Source organism: Oncorhynchus keta, unplaced genomic scaffold (genome assembly GCF_023373465.1).
Source record: "Oncorhynchus keta strain PuntledgeMale-10-30-2019 unplaced genomic scaffold, Oket_V2 Un_contig_6311_pilon_pilon, whole genome shotgun sequence".
Lineage (NCBI taxonomy): Eukaryota > Metazoa > Chordata > Actinopteri > Salmoniformes > Salmonidae > Oncorhynchus > Oncorhynchus keta.
This window is the reverse complement of record NW_026288788.1, coordinates 99,559-119,322: the sequence shown is the minus strand read 5'-3', so window position 1 is coordinate 119,322 and position 19,764 is coordinate 99,559. Positions and strand designations below refer to the sequence as shown.

Below are 19,764 nucleotides of genomic sequence, written 5' to 3'. Positions count from 1 at the left end.
TCACATGTTCCAGAAGGCATTTCTGCCCAAAAACACATTTTGATTAACATTCAAATAGCTCTCCTGTGAAGTAAAAAAAATATATATATATACATATATATGTTTTCGCTTTGTCATTATGGGGTATTATGTGTAGATGAATGAGGAAAAAGTCGAGGGGTTTGAATACTTTCCGAATGCACTGTAAGCAAATACCTTATTTACATAAGTATTCAGACCCTTTGCTATGAGACTCTTAATTGAGCTCAGGTGCATCCTGTTTCCATTGATCATCCTTAAGATGTTTCTACAACTTGATTGGAGTCCACCTGTGGTAAATGAAATGGATTGGACATGATTTGGAAAGGCACACACCTGTCTATATAAGGTCCCACAGTTCACAGTGCATGTCAGAGCAAAAGCTAAGCCATGAAGTCGAAAGAATTGTCTGTAGAACTCAGAGACAGGATTGTGTTGAGGCACAAATCTGGGGAAGGGTACCAAAACATTTCTACAGCATGGAAGGTCCACAAGGTCCCCAAGAACACAGTGGCCTCCATCATTCTTAAATGGAAGAAGTTTCGAACCACCATGACTCTTCCTAGAGCTAGCCGCCCGGCCAAACTGAGCAATCGGTGGAGAAAGGCCTTGGTGAGGGAGGTGGCCAAGAACCTGATTGTCACTCTAACAGAGCTCTAGAGTTCCTCTGTGGAGATAGGAGAACCTTCCAGAAGGACAACCACCTCTGCAGTACTCAACCAATCAGGCCTTTATGGCAGAGTGGCCAGACGGAAGCCATTCCTCAATAAAAGGCACCTGACAGCCAAAAGGCACCTAAAGACTCTCAGACCATGAGAAACAAGATTCTATGGTTTGATGAAACCAAGATTCAACTATTTGACCTGAATGCCAAGCATCACATCTGGAGTAAATCTGGCACCATCCCTACAGTGAAGCATGGTGGTGGTAGCAGGGACTAGGAGACTAGTCAGGAATGAGGCAAAGATTAATGGAGCAAAGTCAGAGAGACCCTTGCAGAGAACCTGCTCCAGACAACGCCTCACAACCTCACAGCCTCACAACCTCACAGCCTCACAGCCTCACAACCTCACAGCCTCACAACCTCACAGCCTCACAACCTCACAGCCTCACAACCTCACAGCCTCACAGCCTCACAACCTCACAGCCTCACAGCCTCACAACCTCAAACTGGGGCAAAGATTCACCTTCCAACAGGACGATGACCCTAAGCACACCTCAGCCTCAAGACTCACAGCCTCAGCCTCACAGAGTGGCATCAGGACCTCAAGTCTCACAGCCTGAAGGTCCTTGAGTGGCCCAGCCTCAGCCTCAGCCCAGACTTGAACACGAGTCGACATCTTCGGACGAGAGACCTGAAAAATCAGGCTGTGCAGCAACGCTCCCCATCCAACCTGACAGAGCTTGAGAGGATCTGCAGAGAAGAATGACAGAAACTCCCCAAATACAGGTGTGCCAAGCTTGCAGCGTCATACCCAAGAAAAATCGAGGCTGTAATCACTGCCAAAGGTGCTTCAACAAAGTACTGAGTAAAGGGTCTGAATACTTATATAAATGTGATATTTCACTTTTACATTTTTAATAGATTTTCAAAAATGTCCAAAAACCTGTTTGTGTTTTGTCATTATGGGGTATTGTGTGTAGATTGATTATGGTAAAAAAAAAAAACAGTTTACTCAATTTTAGAAAAATTTTGTAATGTAACAAAATGTGGAAAAATTCAAGGGGTCTGAATACTTTCTAAATGCACTGTATATAAAACGTACAACATTCCTCCTACAGTAACAATAGACTACTGGAAGCACAGCTGTTCGACAGTTCAAACAGACCTCATAACTTGTAAAAAGCAGAAGACATTGAATTGTCCCCTTTATGCAACGTGTATTCTAGCCTCTAAATGCTTCACCTCAACAGGACACGGTGCTTATCAACTGTTATTTCCATTGTGCTGTGATGATCAAAGAGGGAACATCACGTTATGTAGTCAAGGCATGTTCCCGGTTCACTGTCAACTGATGTTGTTTAATGTAATGTGAGGGCTTTGACATGTGACTTATTTAACATCTAATGAATCTGAACATGTCCACGGCATGTCACACAGATGACTTATTATACTTACTTATTTCCTTCGTGTGGTTTTTAGCGTAGGGCTATTCTATAGGAATTTAGATATTGTTCTTAATGTCGAAATGTGATGTAAAGACCCAGTGAAATTGAAAGGAATTGTATTTTTTGGTGAAAGCATAAAGGATCCGTTTCTACAGTATCATCAACTGACACTTTAAAGAGCATCAGGTGGATTTCAGTGTCCTGGATTTTTATGCATCGTGAGTTTGTTTTGTGAGCTACTGTCCCAACGATGTTGTACAAATATCTCCCCACCTTTCAAGATTTTTTATATGATTTTATGTAAGTGAAATTAATAAATTATCTAACAACATGTTTGCATCATCAGATTTCCTGTCATTGGTTCAGCACAATGTTTTTCAACTTTTGATCCTGGGATCAAATAAGGTCTGTAGTGACGCCTAAAGCACTGCGATGCAGTCCCAGCTCCACCACTCCGGAGCGATTCAGTCCCAGCTCCACCACTCCGGAGCGATTCAGTCCCAGCTCCACCACTCCGGAGCGATTCAGTCCCAGCTCCGCCACTCCGGAGCGATGCAGTCCCAGCTCCGCCACTCCGGAGCGATGCAGTCCCAGCTCCACCACTCCGGGAGCGATTCAGTCCCAGCTCCGCCACTCCGGAGCGATGCAGTCCCAGCTCCACCACTCCGGAGCGATGCAGTCCCAGCTCCACCACTCCGGAGCGATGCAGTCCCAGCTCCACCACTCCGGAGCGATGCAGTCCCAGCTCCGCCACTCCGGAGCGATGCAGTCCCAGCTCCACCACTCCGGAGCGATTCAGTCCCAGCTCCGCCACTCCGGAGCGATTCAGTCCCAGCTCCGCCACTCCCGGAGCGATTCAGTCCCAGCTCCGCCACTCCGGAGCGATTCAGTCCCAGCTCCACCACTCCGGAGCGATTCAGTCCCAGCTCCGCCACTCCGGAGCGATTCAGTCCCAGCTCCGCCACTCCGGAGCGATTCAGTCCCAGCTCCACCACTCCGGAGCGATGCAGTCCCAGCTCCACCACTCCGGAGCGATGCAGTCCCAGCTCCACCACTCCGGAGCGATTCAGTCCCAGCTCCGCCACTCCGGAGCGATTCAGTCCCAGCTCCGCCACTCCGGAGCGATTCAGTCCCAGCTCCGCCACTCCACTTCTTTTGTGTTATTGACTGTACATTTGTTCATGTGTAAATATGTGTAACTTTGCTTTGTCTTAGCCAGGTCGCAGTTGTAAATGAGAACTTGTTCTCAACTGGCCTACCTGGTTAAATAAAGGTGTTCTCAACTGGCCTACCTGGTTAAATAAAGGTGTTCTCAACTGGCCTACCTGGTTAAATAAAGGTGTTCTCCACTGGCCTACCTGGTTAAATAAATGTGTTCTCCACTAGCCTACCTGGTTAAATAAAGGTGTTCTCAACTGGCCTACCTGGTTAAATAAAGGTGTTCTAAACTGGCCTACCTGGTTAAATAAAGGTGTTCTCAACTGGCCTACCTGGTTAAATAAAGGTGTTCTCCACTGGCCTACCTGGTTAAATAAAGGTGTTCTCCACTAGCCTACCTGGTTAAATAAAGGTGTTCTCAACTGGCCTACCTGGTTAAATAAAGGTGTTCTCAACTGGCCTACCTGGTTAAATAAAGGTGTTCTCAACTAGCCTACCTGGTTAAATAAAGGTGTTCTCAACTGGCCTACCTGGTTAAATAAAGGTGTTCTCAACTAGCCTACCTGGTTAAATAAAGGTGTTCTCAACTGGCCTACCTGGTTAAATAAAGGTGTTCTCAACTAGTCTACCTGGTTAAATAAAGGTGTTCTCCACTGGCCTACCTGGTTAAATAAAGGTGTTCTCCACTTGCCTACCTGGTTAAATAAAGGTGTTCTCAACTAGCCTACCTGGTTAAATAAAGGTGTTCTCAACTGGCCTACCTGGTTAAATAAAGGTGCTCTCAACTGGCCTACCTGGTTAAATAAAGGTGTTCTCCACTGGCCTACCTGGTTAAATAAAGGTGTTCTCCACTAGCCTACCTGGTTAAATAAAGGTGTTCTCAACTAGCCTACCTGGTTAAATAAAGGTGTTCTCAACTGGCCTACCTGGTTAAATAAAGGTGCTCTCAACTGGCCTACCTGGTTAAATAAAGGTGTTCTCCACTGGCCTACCTGGTTAAATAAAGGTGTTCTCCACTAGCCTACCTGGTTAAATAAAGGTGTTCTCAACTAGCCTACCTGGTTAAATAAAGGTGTTCTCAACTAGCCTACCTGGTTAAATAAAGGTGTTCTCAACTAGCCTACCTGGTTAAATAAAGGTGTTCTCCACTGGCCTACCTGGTTAAATAAAGGTGTTCTCAACTAGCCTACCTGGTTAAATAAAGGTGAAATAAACAATAAATACAATAAATAATAACGTGGAAAAATGTATTTACTATGAAATGTTATTTACTATCAAACGTTATTTACTATCAAATGTTATTTACTATGAAATGTTACTGTGAAATGTTATTTACTATGAAATGTTATTTACTATGAAATGTTATTTACTATGAAATGTTATTTACTATGAAATGTTATTTACTATGAAATGTTACTATGAAATGTTATTTACTATGAAATGTTATTTACTATGAAATGTTATTTACTATGAAATGTTATTTAATATGAAATGTTATTTACTATGAAATGTTATTTACAATGAAATGTTATTTACTATGAAATGTTATTTACTATGAAATGTTATTTACTATGAAATGTTATTTACTATGAAATGTTACTATGAAATGTTATTTACTATGAACTGTTATTTACTATGAAATGTTATTTACTATGAACTGTTATTTACTACCAAATGTTATTTACTATGAAATGTTATTTATTATCAAATGTTATTTACTATCAAATGTTATTTACTATCAAATGTTATTTACTATCAAATGTTATTTACTATGAAATGTTACTATGAAATGTTATTTACTATGAAATGTTATTTACTACCAAATGTTATTTACTATGAAATGTTATTTATTATCAAATGTTATTTACTATCAAATGTTATTTACTATCAAATGTTATTTACTATCAAATGTTATTTACTATCAAATGTTATTTACTATCAAATGTTATTTACTATCAAATGTTATTTACTATCAAATGTTATCTGATAAGCATCATGATGGAGAAATGTATTTCCTCAAGGCTTGAAACGAAACAGTACATTTTATTTGACTTAACACCTAATTCAACAAGGAAATCTTTCGTTGTAGATTCATGTTAATCATACAAATTGATTTATGTCAGAAGCAGCATGAGGCACTTCTGAAATACAATATAATATACAATATAACGTGGATATAATGGTGGATATTAAAATTAAGAATCCAAAGCAAATAAGAAGAGGATCCTGAATATCTTAACAGCAACAAACAACCAAACTTCCAAAACATTCCACAACATTAGCAGCAAGATGACGGTATAGAAATGTCTCAGAGGTACCAGCTGATCTACAATAAAGACGTTATCATTTTTCAATACTGAACAAAAATATAAACTCCAACATGCAACAATGTCCTTGACTTTACTGAGTTACAGTTCATAGAAAGAAATCAGTTAATTTAAATAAATAAATGAGGTCCTCATCTATGGATTTCACATGACTGGGAATACAGATATGCATCTGTTGGTCACAGATACTGTAAAAAAAAAAATGGGCCTCAAGAAGGACCTCAGGTTCCCTTTACAGTATTTTTGTGCACTCAAATTGGCAATGAAGGTCTATTCTAAAATGTGCAGTTTTGTCACACAACACAATGTCACAGATGTCTCAAGTTTTGAGGGAGCGTGCAATTGGCATGCTGACTGCAGGAATGTCCAGGCTGAAATTGTAGGATTTTTTTTTGTCCAAACAGCTCTTACACAAAAAGGGCCTTATCATATTTCTATCGACCTCATCGTGGGGAAATATCATTTAAAAGACTGACTGTACTGGGTCTTAAAATTCTGTCAGTTCCAATGTAAACTACTTAGCAGATATGAAACAAACCAACAATCATAATATTAGACAAAAATATCAAATTCACAGTTCTTGCTACAATACCAACTTCATAAGAGGTTTTAAAAATAGGTTATATTTGACTCAACGTTCCATGACACGAAGGCATTGTTGGCAGAATAGATGGATGCAGTTGAATGTGTGATTCATATAATTAACCAATACATTTCTTGGTATTTCTTGGTATTCCAAAAACTATTGGTTGTAAATGGCCTGGTACGTTGTTTGCTGTCTCCATTGGGGATGCACTGTTTCAGTTTCAATGACTCAGGATAAATTACTATTTTGGACAAAAACAGTATTCAGACCTCTTGACCTGTTCCACATGTTGTTATGTTACAGCCTTATTCTAAAATGGATTAAATTACGTTTATTTTCATTTTTATCTACACACAATACCCTATAATCAGAAAGTGGAAACCGATTTTTGAATTTTTGTGCGTTTATTAAAAATAAAACAGGAATACTTATGTAAATAAGTATTCAGACACTTTGCTATGGAACTCTTAATTGAGCTCAATTAAGAGTCTCTTGTTTCTACAACTTGATTGGAGTCCACCTGTGGTAAATTCAATTGATTGGACATGATTTAGAAAGGCACACACCTGTCTACGTAAGGTCACACAGTTGACAGTGCATGTCAGAGCAAAAACCAAGCCATGAGGTGGAAGGAATTGTCCGTAGAGCTCCGAGACAGGATTGTGTTGAGGCACAGATCTCGAGAAGGGTACCAACAAATGTCTGCAGCATTGAAGGTCCCCAAGAACACAGTGTCCTCCATCATTCTTAAATGGAAGAAGTTTGGAACCACCAAGACTCTTCCTAGAGCTGGCCATCCAGCCAAACTGAGCAATCGGTGGAGAAGGGTCTTGGTGAGGGAGGTGACCACTCTAACAGAGCTCTAGAGTTCCTCTGTGGAGATAGGAGAACCTTCCAGAAGGACAACCATCTCTGCAGGACTACACCAATCAGGCTTTTATGGAAGAGTGACCAGACGGAAGCCACTGCTCAGTAAAAGGCACATGACAGGCCGCTTGGAGTTTGCCAAAATGCATCAAAGGACTCACAGACCATGATAGTCTGATGAAAACCAAGATTGAAGTATTTGGCCTGAATGCCAAGCGTCACATCTGGAGGCACCATCCCTACAATTAAGCATGCTGGTGGCAGCATTGTGCTGTGGGGATGTTTTCAGTGGCAGGGACTGGGAGACTAGTCAGGATCTAGGGAAATATGAACGGGGCAAAGCATAGAGATACTTGATGAAAACCTGTTCCAAGGGGAAGGTTCACCTTCCAAAGGACATTGACCCTAAGCACACAGCCAAGACAACGCAGGAGTGGCATCGGGACAAGTCTCTGAAGGTCCTTGAGTGACCCAGCCAGAGCCCAGACTTGAACTCAATCGAACATCTCTGGAGAGACCTGAAAATAGCTGTGCAGCAACACTCCCCATCTAACCTGACAGAGGTTGAGAGGATCTGCAGAGATGGCAGGCCCAACTGCCTGTAAACACACAGTCCAGTTCATAGTGAATGATGGCAGGCCCAACTGCCTGTAAACACACAGTCCAGTTCAAAGTGAATGATGGCAGGCCCAACTGCCTGTAAACACACAGTCCAGTTCAAAGTGAATGATGACAGACCCTACTGCCTGTGAACACACAGTCCAGTTCAAAGTGAATGATGACAGGCCCTACTGCCTGTAAACACACAGTCCAGTTCAAAGTGAATGATGGCAGGCCCAACTGCCTGTAAACACACAGTCCAGTTCAAAGTGAATGATGACAGACCCTACTGCCTGTGAACACACAGTCCAGTTCAAAGTGAATGATGACAGGCCCTACTGTCTGGGAACAGTCCAGTTCAAAGTGAATGATGACAGACCCTACTGCCTGTAAACACAAGGTCCAGTTCAAAGTGCCTGTAAACACACAGTCCAGTTCAAAGTGAATGATGGCAGGTCCTACTGCCTGTGAACGCACAGTCCAGTTCAAAGTGAATGATGGCAGACCCTACTGCCTGTAAACACAAGGTCCAGTTCAAAGTGCCTGTAAACACACAGTCCAGTTAAAAGTGAATGATGTCAGACCCTACTGCCTGTGAACACACAGTCCAGTTCAAAGTGCCTGTAAACACACAGTCCAGTTCAAAGTGCCTGTAAACACACAGTCCAGTTCAAAGTGCCTGTGAACACACAGTCCAGTTCAAAGTGAATGATGGCAGGCCCTATTGTCTGGAAACACACAGTCCAGTTCATAGTGAATGATGGCAGGCCAATACCTAATTCCCCAACTTTCTAAGAATTTATGAAAATGTGTAAATGAGAATATCTAAGTGATCGCTTGTTCGAAAATTTAAAAAACTGTCATATTCTTCCTGGGGGTGTATATGAACAGATTGTCATAATATTTCATGTTGCTAAAATCCTGTAATTTCCATTTGAACATCAATGCCACCAGACTCAGACGTTCAAAAAATCATTAAATCGTTCGAGTTTTCAACAAATCGTAAATGGTTCATTGAGTCAACAGACATGCAGTCAGATCTTTGCATAGACATACAGTATAATACTATAGAGACTATCGGCATATATTCAGTTTCAGTTAGCCGCTGCCTCTGTCTTCTTCCCTGCCTCCTTCTTGCTTCCCTCCTTGGCGGGTCTGTTTAGACTTCTACTCTGAAGCTGGAAGTGCTTCCTAGAGCCAATCAGTGACCAGGGTATAGAAGAGCAGCCAGATGTCCCGTGCCTGTTTATAGATGGATACCTTACGCTGCTGCTTCTCCTCCTGATTGACATGGATGCCTGGGGAGAGACACACACACACACACACACACACACACACACACACACACACACACACACACACACACACACACACACACACACACACACACACACACACACACACACAGAGTATACATATGAACAGACAGACACGTAGGTTGTTCACAATAATCAGACAGACAGCATGTTCACACAAAGACAGACAGACAGAATGTTAAAACAACAGATGTAGCTCTACCAGTCTCATGTACTTCATCCAAAGAGAAACCAGTCTTTTCAAATGCAGTATTTGTAGGCTTGTATGCTTTGAGACAAGCGTGCGCACTCATCTTGTTAAATCAATAAATGGCAGATATTTGTTATTTGGATATTGGTTAGGTTATAATTAGGCAAGCTCCGTTGCTCACGATAATATTTTCTAGTTGGCTAATTTTTCGGAACATTTTGCTCGCATGTTATGTAGTTTACCAAGTGGATTATTTTACTGCTCACTCACCTACTCCTAACCAAAAGTCTGTGACTTCACTGAACTGCCTGATAATCAATCAATGGGATTTTGTTTCAATGAATCTCCGTCTGTATAGGCCATTTGGTTAATTGGTTTCTGTCTGGGCATATAAGTGGTAGCCCATCCATCAGAGAAAAGTTTAGTTGTAATGGAGACTAAATCAAGTGTTATTATGCTCAATCTCATATAATGTAGGCAACTCCAAAAGCCTGCGGACCTGAAACATGACACTCACATGTAAATAGAATTGCAATTATACCATCAATGTAAGACTACGCCTGATCTCGAACAAAGCAGAGCGAGGGAAAGATTCTACGCCTGATCCCGAACAAAGCAGAGCGAGGGAAAGATTCTACGCCTGATCCCGAACAAAGCAGAGCGAGGGAAAGATTCTACACCTGATCCCGAACAAAGCAGAGCGAGGGAAAGATTCTACGCCTGATCCCGAACAAAGCAGAGCGAGGGAAAGATTCTACGCCTGATCTCGAACAAAGCAGAGCGAGGAAAGATTCTACGCCTGATCCCGAACAAAGCAGAGCGAGGGAAAGATTCTACGCCTGATCCCGAACAAAGCAGAGCGAGGGAAAGATTCTACGCCTGATCCCGAACAAAGCAGAGCGAGGGAAAGATTCTACGCCTGATCCCAAACAAAGCAGAGCGAGGGAAAGATTCTACACCTCATCCCGAACAAAGCAGAGCGAGGGAAAGATTCTACGCCTGATCTCGAACAAAGCAGAGCGAGGAAAGATTCTACACCTGATCTCGAACAAAGCAGAAACAAAGCAGAGCGAGGGAAAGATTCTACGCCTCATCCCGAACAAAGCAGAGTGAGGACCGACTCTATGCCTGATCTCTAACAAAGCGGGAGTGAGGGACAGACTCTATGCCTGATCTCTAACAAAGCGGAGTGAGGGTAAGACACTACGCCTGATCTCTAACAAAGCGGAGTGAGGGAAGACTCTACGCCTTATCTCTAACAAAGAGGAGTGAGGGTAAGATTCTACACCTGATCCTGAAGAAAGCAGAGCGAGGGAAGACTCTACGCCTGATCTCTAACAAAGCGGAGTGAGGGTAAGATTCTACACCTGATCCTGAACAAAGCAGAGCGAGGGAAGACTCTACGCCTTATCTCTAACAAAGAGGAGTGAGGGAAGGACAGAGATGAAACGTGGATAATATAGCAGAGCGAGGGTAGGACAGAGATGAAACGTGGATAATATAGCAGAGCGAGGGTAGGACAGAGATGAAACGTGGATAATATAGCAGAGCGAGGGTAGGACAGAGATGAAACGTGGATAATATAGCAGAGTGAGGGTAGGACAGAGATGAAACGTGGATAATATAGCAGAGCGAGGGTAGGACAGAGATGAAACGTGGATAATATAGCAGAGTGAGGGTAGGACAGAGATGAAACGTAGATAATATAGCAGAGCGAGGGTAGGACAGAGATGAAACGTGGATAATATAGCAGAGTGAGGGTAGGACAGAGATGAAACGTGGATAATATAGCAGAGTGAGGGTAGGACAGAGATGAAACGTAGATAATATAGCAGAGCGAGGGTAGGACAGAGATGAAACATGGATAATATAGCAGAGCGAGGGTAGGCCAGAGATGAAACGTGGATAACATAGCAGAGCGAGGGTAGGACAGAGATGAAACGTGGATAACATAGCAGAGCGAGGGTAGGACAGAGATGAAACGTGGATAATATAGCAGAGCGAGGGTAGTACAGAGATGAAACGTGGATAATATAGCAGAGCGAGGGTAGGACAGAGATGAAACGTGGATAATATAGCAGAGTGAGGGTAGTACAGAGATGAAAAGTGGATAATATAGCAGAGCGAAGGTAGGACAGAGATGAAACATGGATAATATAGCAGAGCGAGGGTAGTACAGAGATGAAACGTGGATAATATAGCAGAGCGAGGGTAGGACAGAGATGAACCGTGGATAATATAGCAGAGTGAGGGTAGTACAGAGATGAAACGTGGATAATATAGCAGAGCGAGGGTAGGACAGAGACATGTCTCTCCATCTCCCTCTCAATCTCTCTCTGAGTGCTCTGCTGTCTCTCCATCTCCCTCTCCAGCTCTCTCTCTGAGTGCTCTGATGTCTCTCCATCTCCATCTCTCTCTCTGAGTGCTCTGTTGTCTCTCTATCTCTCTCTGAGTGCTCTGCTGTCTCTCCATCTCCCTCTCAATCTCTCTCTGAGTGCTCTGCTGTCTCTCCATCTCCCTCTCCAGCTCTCTCTCTGAGTGCTCTGTTGTCTCTCCATCTCCCTCTCCATCTCTCTCTGAGTGCTCTGTTGTCTCTCCATCTCTCTCTGAGTGCTCTGCTGTCTCTCCATCTCCCTCTCAATCTCTCTCTGAGTGCTCTGCTGTCTCTCCATCTCCCTCTCCAGCTCTCTCTCTGAGTGCTCTGTTGTCTCTCCATCTCTCTCTCTGAGTGCTCTGTTGTCTCTCCCTCTCCATCTCTCTCTCGGAGTGCTCTGTTGTCTCTCCATCTCTCTCTGAGTGCTTTGCTGTCTCTCCATGTCCCTCTCAATCTCTCTCTGAGTGTTCTGTTGTCTCTCCATCTCCCTCTCCATCTCTCTCTCTGAGTGCTCTGTTGTCTCTCCCTCTCCATCTCTCTCTCTGAGTGCTCTGTTGTCTCTCCATCTCCCTCTCCATTTCTCTCTCTGAGTGCTCTGTTGTCTCTCCCTCTCCATCTCTCTCTCTCTGAGTGCTCTGTTGTCTCTCCCTCTCCATCTCTCTCTCTGAGTGCTCTGTTGTCTCTCCATCTCCCTCTCCATTTCTCTCTCTGAGTGCTCTGTTGTCTCTCCCTCTCCATCTCTCTCTCTGAGTGCTCTGTTGTCTCTCCCTCTCCATCTCTTTCTCTGAGTGCTCTGTTGTCTCTCCATCTCCCTCTCCATTTCTCTCTCTGAGTGCTCTGTTGTCTCTCCATCTCCCTCTCCATTTCTCTCTCTGAGTGCTCTGCTGTCTCTCCCTCTCCATCTCTCTCTCTGAGTGCTCTGTTGTCTCTCCCTCTCCATCTCTCTCTCTGAGTGCTCTGTTGTCTCTCCATCTCCCTCTCCATTTCTCTCTCTGAGTGCTCTGCTGTCTCTCCCTCTCCATCTCTCTCTCTGAGTGCTCTGTTTTCTCTCCTCTCCATCTCTCTCTCTGAGTGCTCTGTTGTCTCTCCATCTCCCTCTCCATTTCTCTCTCTGAGTGCTCTGCTGTCTCTCCCTCTCCATTTCTCTCTCTGAGTGCTCTGCTGTCTCTCCCTCTCCATCTCTCTCTCTGAGTGCTCTGTTGTCTCTCCCTCTCCATCTCTCTCTCTGAGTGCTCTGTTGTCTCTCCATCTCCCTTTCCATTTCTCTCTCTGAGTGCTCTGTTGTCTCTCCATCTCCCTCTCCATTTCTCTCTCTGAGTGCTCTGTTGTCTCTCCATCTCCCTCTCCATTTCTCTCTCTGAGTGCTCTGCTGTCTCTCCCCATCGTCTGCAGCATTACACGCACACACAACCACACATTCTCGCATGATGACGGATGCATGCTCCCTCGTCTGACTCTAACAGGAAATGTATCATCCTCATCTCTATCTGTCTACTGTATATGTCCTCTGATAGAAATCAAGTTGTTATTTACCATTTTAATTTTAATGTCACCTTTATTTAACCAGGCAAGTCAGTTAAGAACATATTCTTATTTTCAATGACGGCCACACAATAGTGATGTGTTACTGACATACTCAGAGTATTAATCATGGATATTACTGTGTCATCATTGACACAATGTGTTCTAGGATAGCTACAGAAATCCTCCAGAAAACCAGACTTCATCTAGCTACAGACTCGGCAGTATGTGATTGTTCCATCAAGATAGCCGGAACACACCACAATCCACTGATGGATATCTCACATCTCTGTAGCTTAGTAACTCACTCTACCTCCTCTCAGCCGTCTGCATTCTGCTTGCCGTGCAGTTCTGTCCTTGACCCTGTCCATCTCCTCAGATTGCTTTTCCCTATTCAGCCCCCACGTATAGGTACATTCAGCCCCCTCACTGCCTTCAACCCCCCACACTCCCACACAAGGCGTAATGATCTGGTCCACTGCACTAATTATCCAGCCTGGCTTGCACATCTCCGCATGTCTCTCTGAGCCTCAATCAACACTTTGATCACAACGTCCCAATCACAGAATGATAGGATCTCAATTGTCACAATACACTGTTATTGATAACAATACCATGTTATCAGCAACAGGGTATTATTATCAGTAAAATTGTCTTATTATCAGTAAAATTGTCTTATTATCAGTAAAATTGTATTATTATTAGTAACAGGGTATTGTTATCAGTAACAGGGTAGTGTTATCAGCAACAGGGTATTGTTATTAGTAACAGGGTATTGTTATTAGTAACAGGGTATTGTTATTAGTAACAGGGTATTGTTATTAGTAACAGGGTAGTGTTATTAGTAACAGGGTATTGTTATCAGTAACAGGGTAGTGTTATTAGTAACAGGGTATTGTTATTAGTAACAGGGTATTGTTATCAGTAACAGGGTAGTGTTATTAGTAACAGGGTATTGTTATCAGTAACATGGTAGTGTTATTGGTAACAGGGTAGTGTTATCAGTAACAGGGTATTGTTATCAGTAACAGGGTAGTGGTATTAGTAACAGGGTATTGTTATTAGTAACAGGGTATTGTTATTAGTAACAGGGTAGTGTTATTAGTAACAGGGTATTGTTATCAGTAACAGGGTATTGTTATCAGTAACAGGGTAGTGTTATCAGTAACAGGGGTAGTGTTATCAGTAACAGGGTAGTGTTATCAGTAACAGGGTAGTGTTATCAGTAACAGGGTATTGTTATTAGTAACAGGGTATTGTTATTAGTAACAGGGTATTGTTATTAGTAACAGGGTATTGTTATCAGTAACAGGGTAGTGTTATTAGTAACAGGGTATTGTTATCAGTAACAGGGTAGTGTTATCAGTAACAGGGTATTGTTATTAGTAACAGGGTATTGTTATCAGTAACAGGGTAGTGTTATCAGTAACAGGGTATTGTTATCAGTAACAGGGTATTGTTATCAGTAACAGGGTATTGTTATTAGTAACAGGGTATTGTTATTAGTAACAGGGTATTGTTATCAGTAACAGGGTAGTGTTATTAGTAACAGGGTAGTGTTATCAGTAACAGGGTAGTGTTATTAGTAACAGGGTAGTGTTATCAGTAACAGGGTAGTGTTATCAGTAACAGGGTAGTGTTATTAGTAACAGGGTAGTGTTATCAGTAACAGGGTAGTGTTATTAGTAACAGGGTAGTGTTATCAGTAACAGGGTAGTGTTATTAGTAACAGGGTATTATTATTAGTAACAGGGTATTGTTATTAGTAACAGGGTATTGTTATCAGTAACAGGGTATTGTTATCAGTAACAGGGTATTGTTATTAGTAACAGGGTAGTGTTATCAGTAACAGGGTAGTGTTATCAGTAACAGGGTATTGTTATTAGTAACAGGGTAGTGTTATCAGTAACAGGGTATTGTTATTAGTAACAGGGTATTGTTATCAGTAACAGGGTATTGTTATTAGTAACAGGGTAGTGTTATCAGTAACAGGGTATTGTTATCAGTAACAGGGTATTGTTATCAGTAACAGGGTATTGTTATTAGTAACAGGGTAGTGTTATCAGTAACAGGGTAGTGTTATTAGTAACAGGGTATTGTTATCAGTAACAGGGTATTGTTATCAGTAACAGGGTATTGTTATCAGTAACAGGGTATTGTTATCAGTAACAGGGTAGTGTTATCAGTAACAGGGTATTGTTATCAGTAACAGGGTATTGTTATCAGTAACAGGGTATTGTTATTAGTAACAGGGTATTGTTATTAGTAACAGGGTATTGTTATCAGTAACAGGGTAGTGTTATTAGTAACAGGGTAGTGTTATCAGTAACAGGGTAGTGTTATTAGTAACAGGGTAGTGTTATCAGTAACAGGGTAGTGTTATCAGTAACAGGGTAGTGTTATTAGTAACAGGGTAGTGTTATCAGTAACAGGGTAGTGTTATTAGTAACAGGGTAGTGTTATCAGTAACAGGGTAGTGTTATTAGTAACAGGGTATTATTATTAGTAACAGGGTATTGTTATTAGTAACAGGGTATTGTTATCAGTAACAGGGTATTGTTATCAGTAACAGGGTATTGTTATTAGTAACAGGGTAGTGTTATCAGTAACAGGGTAGTGTTATCAGTAACAGGGTATTGTTATCAGTAACAGGGTAGTGTTATCAGTAACAGGGTATTGTTATCAGTAACAGGGTATTGTTATCAGTAACAGGGTATTGTTATTAGTAACAGGGTAGTGTTATCAGTAACAGGGTAGTGTTATTAGTAACAGGGTATTGTTATCAGTAACAGGGTATTGTTATCAGTAACAGGGTATTGTTATCAGTAACAGGGTATTGTTATCAGTAACAGGGTAGTGTTATCAGTAACAGGGTAGTGTTATCAGTAACAGGGTATTGTTATTAGTAACAGGGTATTGTTATCAGTAACAGGGTATTGTTATTAGTAACAGGGTATTGTTATCAGTAACAGGGTAGTGTTATTAGTAACAGGGTAGTGTTATTAGTAACAGGGTAGTGTTATCAGTAACAGGGTAGTGTTATTAGTAACATGGTATTGTTATCAGTAACATGGTATTATTATCAGTAACAGGGTATTGTTATCAGTAACAGGGTAGTGTTATTAGTAACAGGGTAGTGTTATCAGTAACAGGGTATTGTTATCAGTAACAGGGTAGTGTTATCAGTAACAGGGTATTGTTATCAGTAACAGGGTAGTGTTATTAGTAACAGGGTAGTGTTATCAGTAACAGGGTATTGTTATCAGTAACAGGGTATTGTTATTAGTAACAGGGTAGTGTTATCAGTAACAGGGTAGTGTTATCAGTAACAGGGTATTGTTATCAGTAACAGGGTAGTGTTATCAGTAACAGGGTATTGTTATCAGTAACAGGGTATTGTTATCAGTAACAGGGTATTGTTATTAGTAACAGGGTAGTGTTATCAGTAACAGGGTAGTGTTATTAGTAACAGGGTATTGTTATCAGTAACAGGGTATTGTTATCAGTAACAGGGTATTGTTATCAGTAACAGGGTATTGTTATCAGTAACAGGGTAGTGTTATCAGTAACAGGGTAGTGTTATCAGTAACAGGGTATTGTTATCAGTAACAGGGTATTGTTATTAGTAACAGGGTATTGTTATTAGTAACAGGGTATTGTTATCAGTAACAGGGTAGTGTTATTAGTAACAGGGTAGTGTTATCAGTAACAGGGTAGTGTTATTAGTAACAGGGTAGTGTTATCAGTAACAGGGTAGTGTTATCAGTAACAGGGTAGTGTTATTAGTAACAGGGTAGTGTTATCAGTAACAGGGTAGTGTTATTAGTAACAGGGTAGTGTTATCAGTAACAGGGTAGTGTTATTAGTAACAGGGTATTATTATTAGTAACAGGGTATTGTTATTAGTAACAGGGTATTGTTATCAGTAACAGGGTATTGTTATCAGTAACAGGGTATTGTTATTAGTAACAGGGCAGTGTTATCAGTAACAGGGTAGTGTTATCAGTAACAGGGTATTGTTATCAGTAACAGGGTAGTGTTATCAGTAACAGGGTATTGTTATCAGTAACAGGGTATTGTTATCAGTAACAGGGTATTGTTATTAGTAACAGGGTAGTGTTATCAGTAACAGGGTAGTGTTATTAGTAACAGGGTATTGTTATCAGTAACAGGGTATTGTTATCAGTAACAGGGTATTGTTATCAGTAACAGGGTATTGTTATCAGTAACAGGGTAGTGTTATCAGTAACAGGGCATTGTTATTAGTAACAGGGTATTGTTATCAGTAACAGGGTATTGTTATTAGTAACAGGGTATTGTTATCAGTAACAGGGTAGTGTTATTAGTAACAGGGTAGTGTTATTAGTAACAGGGTAGTGTTATCAGTAACAGGGTAGTGTTATTAGTAACATGGTATTGTTATCAGTAACATGGTATTATTATCAGTAACAGGGTATTGTTATCAGTAACAGGGTAGTGTTATTAGTAACAGGGTAGTGTTATCAGTAACAGGGTATTGTTATTAGTAACAGGGTATTGTTATTAGTAACAGGGTAGTGTTATTAGTAACAGGGTATTGTTATTAGTAACAGGGTATTGTTATTAGTAACAGGGTAGTGTTATTAGTAACAGGGTAGTGTTATCAGTAACAGGGTAGTGTTATCAGTAACAGGGTATTGTTATTAGTAACAGGGTAGTGTTATTAGTAACAGGGTATTGTTATCAGTAACAGGGTATTGTTATCAGTAACAGGGTATTGTTATCAGTAACAGGGTATTGTTATTAGTAACAGGGTAGTGTTATTAGTAACAGGGTATTGTTATTAGTAACAGGGTAGTGTTATTAGTAACAGGGTAGTGTTATTAGTAACAGGGTATTGTTATTAGTAACAGGGTAGTGTTATCAGTAACAGGGTAGTGTTATCAGTAACAGGGTAGTGTTATCAGTAACAGGGTAGTGTTATTAGTAACAGGGTATTGTTATCAGTAACAGGGTAGTGTTATTAGTAACAGGGTAGTGTTATCAGTAACAGGGTAGTGTTATTAGTAACAGGGTAGTGTTATCAGTAACAGGGTAGTGTTATTAGTAACAGGGTAGTGTTATTAGTAACAGGGTAGTGTTATCAGTAACAGGGTAGTGTTATTAGTAACAGGGTAGTGTTATCAGTAACAGGGTAGTGTTATTAGTAACAGGGTAGTGTTATCAGTAACAGGGTATTGTTATTAGTAACAGGGTATTGTTAACAGTAACAGGGTATTGTTATCAGTAACAGGGTATTGTTATCAGTAACAGGGTAGTGTTATTAGTAACAGGGTAGTGTTATTAGTAACAGGGTAGTGTTATCAGTAACAGGGTAGTGTTATTAGTAACAGGGTAGTTGTTAGTAAAATGGTATTATTATTAGTAAAATGGTGTTATTATTAGTAAAATGGTATTATTATCAGAAACAGGGTATTGTTATCTGTGTTACTGACCACATGTTACTACTTGTTGATGATGTAAAGAATATGTGTTGGTCTGTGGTGTGTAATGAGGAGCAACCAGACGCTGCTGGTCTGTGGTGTAATGAGGAGCAACCAGACGCTGCTGGTCTGTGGTGTGTAATGAGGAGCAACCAGACGCTGCTGGTCTGTGGTGTGTAATGAGGAGCAACCAGACGCTGCTGGTCTGTGGTAAGTAATGAGGAGCAACCAGACGCTGCTGGTCTGTGGTGTAATGAGGAGCAACCAGACGCTGTTGGTCTGTGGTGTGTAATGAGGAGCAACCAGACGCTGCTGGTCTGTGGTGTAATGAGGAGCAACCAGACGCTGCTGGTCTGTGGTGTGTAATGAGGAGCAACCAGACGCTGCTGGTCTGTGGTGTGTAATGAGGAGCAACCAGACGCTGCTGGTCTGTGGTAAGTAATGAGGAGCAACCAGACGCTGCTGGTCTGTGGTGTAATGAGGAGCAACCAGACGCTGCTGGTCTGTGGTGTGTAATGAGGAGCAACCAGACGCTGCTGGTCTGTGGTGTGTAATGAGGATCAACCAGACGCTGCTGGTCTGTGGTGAGTAATGAGGAGCAACCAGACGCTGTTGGTCTGTGGTGTGTAATGAGGATCAACCAGACGCTGCTGGTCTGTGGTGAGTAATGAGGAGCAACCAGATGCTGCTGGTCTGTGGTGTGTAATGAGGAGCAACCAGACGCTGTTGGTCTGTGGTGTGTAATGAGGAGCAACCAGACGCTGATGGTCTGTGGTGTGTAATGAGGAGCAACCAGACGCTGATGGTCTGTGGTGTAATGAGGAGCAACCAGACGCTGCTGGTCTTTTGTGTAATGAGGAGCAACCAGACGCTGCTGGTCTGTGGTGTGTAATGAGGAGCAAACAGACGCTGCTGGTCTGTGGTGTGTAATGAGGAGCAACCAGACGCTGCTGGTCTGTGGTGAGTAATGAGGAGCAACCAGACGCTGCTTGTCTGTAGTGTGTAATGAGGAGCAACCAGACGCTGCTGGTCTGTGGTGTGTAATGAGGAGCAACCAGACGCTGCTGGTCTGTGGTGTGTAATGAGGAGCAACCAGACGCTGCTGGTCAGTGGTGTATAATGAGGAGCAACCAGACGCTGCTGGTCTGTGGTGTAATGAGGAGCAACCAGACGCTGCTGGTCTGTGGTGTGTAATGAGGAGCAACCAGACGCTGCTGGTCAGTGGTGTATAATGAG

At 41.9% G+C, this 19,764-nt stretch overlaps 1 protein-coding gene across 1 annotated transcript; it reads left to right on the top strand.

Moving 5' to 3' along the window:
- The first annotated feature begins 2,559 nt into the window (after nucleotides 1–2,559).
- LOC127925818 (uncharacterized) lies at nucleotides 2,560–3,294 on the top strand. Its single transcript, XM_052511141.1, has one exon. It carries the CDS (start codon nucleotides 2,560–2,562, stop codon nucleotides 3,292–3,294), a length of 735 nt encoding a protein of 244 aa, XP_052367101.1.
- Nucleotides 3,295–19,764: the final 16,470 nt, after the last annotated feature.

Coding starts and splice junctions, on each gene's coding strand:
- LOC127925818 (XM_052511141.1), top strand. CDS start 2,560: ATGCAGTCCCAGCTCCACCACTCCGGAGCGATTCAGTCCCAGCTCCAC.